Raw genomic sequence first — 5,377 nt, 5'->3', positions numbered from 1 at the left:
AATCCGATACTCGTTATTTGGCTGAGATCGGACCGATATCAATATCGGATCGGGACACCCCTAGAAACTAACTTGTGCCACTTCTCTATTCATGCTTTGTATCCAGGTTTTGASTCTGCTGATAAACTCGGCATACAAGCCCAGCCGAGTGCTGCGAGAGCTGCAGCTGGATCAGGAGAGCCGCTGGCAGGGCCATGGAGAGATACTCAAAGCCAAGTAAGGAGAAGCACTCAGTCATCTAAAGCTCAGCTCCTCAGAAAACTTGCTGGAATAGAACAAGTGTTCACAGCTGGTCTATTTAGGGAGACCTGGTGGAATCAAAATGTTCCTGAAGCACAAATAAAAGCGGTGTCTGCACAGCAGAGCCCCTGCTTTCATTTCTGATTCTATTTAACTTCAAGAAAATGTTTGATCCAACAAATTTGAGAGGTTGAAGTGATTTTAAAAACAACAGGCGCGTTTTTGCCGCTGCTTTGATTTTATTCAATATTACCGGTTTTTCCTTTCACTGTCAGGTACAAGGGAAAGAGTTACAGAGCCACAGTGGAAATTGTTCGCACTGCAGACCGTGTGGCAGACTTCTGCAGGAAGACCTGCATCAAACTGGAGTGCTGCCCAAACCTGTTTGGACCTCGCATGGTTCTGGAGCACTGTTCCGAGAACTGCTCTGTCCTCACCAAAACCAAATACAGTACGTATTTTACTCAGGGAGTTTAAACTAAATTGTCTGACTACATCCTTACTTAAAGTGGTAAATATTTGTCCATTAAGATTTTTATTTGTACTCTTTGAAGTTAATTTCACCTTTTTCCAGATATTTGCATTTATAAATGTATAAAATATTCTGTGGATTGTATTTATTCATTGAATCTTAGAGAAAAAGCGCTAGAATAACTCAGAACATCAAAAAAGCAGATTTTTATTATTATTCTTCTTAACAAGAAGTCACATGTTTGTCAATGTTTTTTGCAGCTGCACCACGGATTTGGGGTGATTAAACAAACATTTGATTGCACATTTTTCAAATCACTTTGACCCATTTTGCCAACATATTTATTAGTTCAGTTCTTTTTTTTTTTTTGGAATAATTGTAAGTTTTCTGCAAATAGACGATCTTTAATGTCGGTGCTATGTTAATTCCACCAGTATTGTTAGATGCATTATTTCAAAGGGGGTATGTTGATTTCTCACCAGCTTATTACTATGGAAAGAAAAAGAGTAAACGTGTTGGTCGTCCTCCTGGGGGACACACTAATTTAGATAGTGGCGTGAAGAAGAGAGGAAGGCGGAGGAAGCGGAGGAAGCAGCTGTTTGTCCACAAGAAGAGACGCTCTTCAGCCTCGGTGGATAACACACCTGCTGGATCTCCTCAGGTAGAAGACGGACATTTTCTTCATTAAGTTGAGTTATATATAAAGACATTTACTTAAATTATTTTTTTTTTGTCCTGCAGGGCAGCGGGGAAGAAGAAGATCTGGATGAGGATGACTCCCTGAGTGAAGACACCGGCTCTGAGCTGCAGGATGATCTCCAAGACGATTCTGAACAGTCGGTCGGTAAATCTCAGCCCACCACACCGTCCCCCTCCCCACCAGCGACGCCCAGACCCTCACGCAGACGCCGGAAACCTCGCTCCCCCTCCTTCTCTGATGATGAGAACCACCCACCTTCACCCAAAGTAAATGAGGGAAAAAAATTCATATATTTTTCTAGTTTGAAAGTAGTTTGAACACTTTATTTAATAATAATGTTCTGTACCACTGTTTAGCACGGCGTTTATTTTGTTTTATAAAGCTCTCTAGTGTCAGTTTTCCACTAATGCCACTTAGTGTAGTGTCGGTACGGTCAGTGTCAGAACGGGTCAGTTCGGGTGCTTTTCCATTGATGTTCCAGTCTGGTTTCAGTGGGTGTGTTTTTGGGTGGTTGTTGGAGGTAGTTTTGGGTTTTTTCAAAAAAAAAAAAAAAAAGTTAATGCACAAAATGAGAGATAGAAACACATTTGCCGAATTAGTTCTGAAATGTTAAAAATTTGCTAAAAATTGGAATTAAAGTTGGATTGAAACACGACTAATGTCGCCGCTACAATTGGAAAAAATGGTGCCTCGAGTTGTTGTAAAGGCAGCTCAGACGCAACCAGTGACTCCACCCCCTAGCCAATCARTGACGAACAGTGTTCTGATGTCACATTTTGGTGTCAGCTGGGACCACTYGGAACCACAACAAAGTAGGTACTATAAAAAGGGCTGGTCCCATGAATCTGGCCTAATGGAAATGGCTTGGAACCGTACCGACACTGCAGTGGCACTAGTGGAAAAGAGGCATAGGTTATCAGGGACACAAATGATGTTTCATTTATTAAATGTTTGGATTCCATTCTCTGTTTTTCTAAGCTGAGAGTTTGTGTCTGCAGACGTCAAAGGTTGAACCTCCTCAGAAGCTGTGTTTGGACACCAGCCCACTGGAGTGGACCGTTTCTGATGTGGTTCGCTTCATCAGGACTACAGACTGTGCACCTCTTGCAAGGATTTTCTTGGATCAAGTAAAACATATTCAGACTAAATAGCCACTAAATGTCATGTGAAAGTTATAAATAGTCAGTAAAATAACAAATCCAGATGGAAAAAATTAAAAACAATTATTTCCAAAAACTGCATCTCACTTAAAAATGTGTTTACAGGAGATTGACGGRCAGGCGCTGCTGCTGCTGAACCTTCCAACAGTGCAGGAATGCATGGATCTGAAGCTGGGCCCGGCCATCAAGCTGTGCCACCACATAGAGAGGGTCAAGCTGGCGTTTTATCAACAGTTTGCTACGTAGCCGATGCAGAAGGTTGATGGGACACGTTTGAACATCCTGTTCTGCATTTTCATCCTGAGAAAATGTGGAACATGTACAGTATTAATTTGTTTTCTTTAAACAAAAACACACTGGACATTTTTATTTTAAACTTGTTGAAACAAACCTGAGTCCGAGACAGGTGAAGCAATGTTTCCTGATCCTCAGGGATGAAAGAGCCAAGAAAGTGGAGAAAAACAAAATCAAAAACATTGTGTGAGCTTATTGGGTAAAAGGCACAGAAGGAAGACAGCCTGATGCACTGAAGTTTTAAGATAAAAGATAAGCGTGAACTTGGCACACTTTAGTGTAAAAATCTAATCTATTTTCAAGGATTTGCTTTCAAAGTAATGGATGGTTTCTATAAGTATTTAAAATAAAGTTTGATTTGTTTTTTTCTTTAGGTTAACAATTTTGATTTTCTAAGTTCCCTCCTCAGTCTTGTTCCAGAGCTGGAGCGAATGAACTGCAGCTGTAATTTCTTCTCTCTTAAGATGGGCAAAAAAAAAGGAGCCTTTTAACATTTTATACTTTGCCCATGATTATTATGAATCTTCTGCCCCCTGTTGTGACTTTTGAAACTACAGACAGTTCCAGCATATGACCACACTGGAAGCCTTTGTGCTGTGCTCAGGTTTTTACAGTAGTTGTGCTTAAAAAAAAAAAGAAAAATAGTTGAGTCAGGTCTTCCTTTCCTCGGAAATCAAACAAGAAGTTGCATAAAACAGCTAAAAGGAAGCACTAAAAAAGGAAATTCTGGTAAACATTTTCAACACATTGCTGGTAATGTGTTGAGTTGTAAACATGCATTTTTAAAAAAATTTATCAGACTTTTTTTTCTTAAGAGACCAAATTATTGTCCAGATTTTCAGAGGGGGTTACATTATCCTGTGATGAAAGCACAAGAAAAAACATGTGCCATTTGGTGATTTACCACAGTGCATGTTTGTACATAGTGTACATAATTAAATCTTTTTAGTGCAACAGGGTGATTTGAAAGAATATATTGTCTGCATAAGAAATGTGTAAATCTCCAAAATTATACAGTATATTTGCACAGAATAGGCCTAAACTTTCATACATGAGTTAAACAAAGCAACGAGTCATATCTGAGGAGTAGTTTTAACAGGTGACTGCTGTTTTTAAAATGCTTTTGTAATTTGTTCTTTCCATGTAGTGATTTAATGTACATGTTTATTTTGTGCGATAGAGACTTCCATTGTCTGCTAATTTGTTGGTTCGTTCAAAATATTAGAACAAACTTATTTGTTGTTTGAAGGTCATTACTTGTATTTAAGAAAACAAACACTGCAATAATAAAAAAAAATAAGAAAAATGAATGAACCTGATCATTAGCTGTATTTTACCCAGCATGCAGTTCGCGGCTACGTTCAGGTCACGTGATTCGGCGCCTGTCAACATGAGTGGGCACAGCTGGGTAGGGAAGAGGCTGCAGATACGCGACTTGTGATCCGGTTTTTTCCCCTATTAATTCCTACAGAATACAGATTATTTTTAGACTTGTAAATGATTGTTCGCGTGTAGTTTCGGACGCGAGGAGAATTTCCCTGCGTCAGTCCCGTTGTGTTAGCTTAAAATCAGGAGTTTGCGGTCGCGAGGTTAGCGGGGTGAGTACACGCAGCATCTGTCGCTGGACCGGGTTGACTCTGGATGTTGTGTCCGGGAGATTTGGTATTACTGTTGGATGCTGTGAACTTGAACCCACCGGAGTGGATTTAAAAGCACTCGCCGTGTTTAATTTGGCTATGTAGCGCGTGCTTAGCCGGTGATGTTAGCATGTACGAATCCAGGTTGAAGCAGGAACAGTTCTCAGTCAGAGGCTTTTAAAATGTCGTAGCTTTTGTCGTGAATTGTTGACATTTTATTGTAGCTAGTTACTCGGAAAGCTTCCCTGCTGTAATTACAAAGCAGCTGTAGCCGTGTGGATGTGTGGAGCAGGAGAATGAGCGCGAGCTTCATCAGACGAGGATGCCGCCGTCTTTCGACTGAGACCGTCCTGACCAGCGTTTCTCTAAGCTGACCAGCATCTGCAGGAGAGAACTGGCTTTTCTGCTCCTCCGACTGTCTGTGAAGCGGCGGAAATATGGCCGGAGAGGGAGACTTGCTCGCGGTGTCTGTCGCCAACACGTCGGTGGTCTCCAGCCCGACCCCGGGCAGCGATAACCGAGGCTGCGAGAATGGCGCCCTGATGGACTCCTTTGGGATTTTCCTGCAAGGCCTGCTGGCTGTGATGGCTTTCAGCACGCTCATGTGTGAGTATGGTCAGACACCYGACACTAGCTGCTGATGTTATCCAATTACAGGTGGATTTATCAAATGACATRCTGACCTCAGCTGGCAGCATCAAAGCCGCCGACCCCTGATAAACCCACTGTTACACTGCACCCACAGGGGCTCATGTTCTCTCTCCTTTATTGTTTTTTTGTGCATTCAAACCTCATCCTCAAGTGCTGCTATCAATTATGGAGGACCAAACCTATCATTATTGGAAATAAATGTATAAATATATAACTGGTGTAT

General features: G+C 41.4%; 2 protein-coding genes across 5 annotated transcripts in view; both read left to right on the top strand.

The window, feature by feature from the left end:
• The window catches only part of sfmbt1 (Scm like with four mbt domains 1), a gene marked incomplete in the record, with an annotated part of 35,163 nt that extends 31,010 nt beyond the window's left edge, over nucleotides 1-4,153 (top strand). For 2 of the 4 annotated variants that reach the window (XM_014009831.1, XM_014009832.1), the window contains 7 exon segments: nucleotides 107-216; nucleotides 516-691; nucleotides 973-990; nucleotides 1,195-1,373; nucleotides 1,454-1,678; nucleotides 2,411-2,539; nucleotides 2,678-4,153. In XM_014009831.1, coding sequence (XP_013865285.1) covers nucleotides 107-216; nucleotides 516-691; nucleotides 973-990; nucleotides 1,195-1,373; nucleotides 1,454-1,678; nucleotides 2,411-2,539; nucleotides 2,678-2,818 — 978 coding nt within the window. 4 annotated transcript variants of the gene reach the window in all.
• A 123-nt stretch (nucleotides 4,154-4,276) lies between these two features.
• The window catches only part of stimate (STIM activating enhance), a 17,973-nt gene continuing 16,872 nt past the window's right edge, over nucleotides 4,277-5,377 (top strand). Inside the window, exon 1 of the mRNA XM_014009836.1 lies at nucleotides 4,277-5,109. Within this exon, the coding sequence (XP_013865290.1) occupies nucleotides 4,941-5,109 (169 nt within the window). The 5' untranslated portion in view covers nucleotides 4,277-4,940. The remainder of the gene's footprint in view (nucleotides 5,110-5,377) is intronic.

Source organism: Austrofundulus limnaeus, unplaced genomic scaffold (genome assembly GCF_001266775.1).
Source record: "Austrofundulus limnaeus strain Quisiro unplaced genomic scaffold, Austrofundulus_limnaeus-1.0 Scaffold62, whole genome shotgun sequence".
NCBI lineage: Eukaryota > Metazoa > Chordata > Actinopteri > Cyprinodontiformes > Rivulidae > Austrofundulus > Austrofundulus limnaeus.
This window is presented reverse-complemented; position numbering and strand designations above follow the sequence as displayed.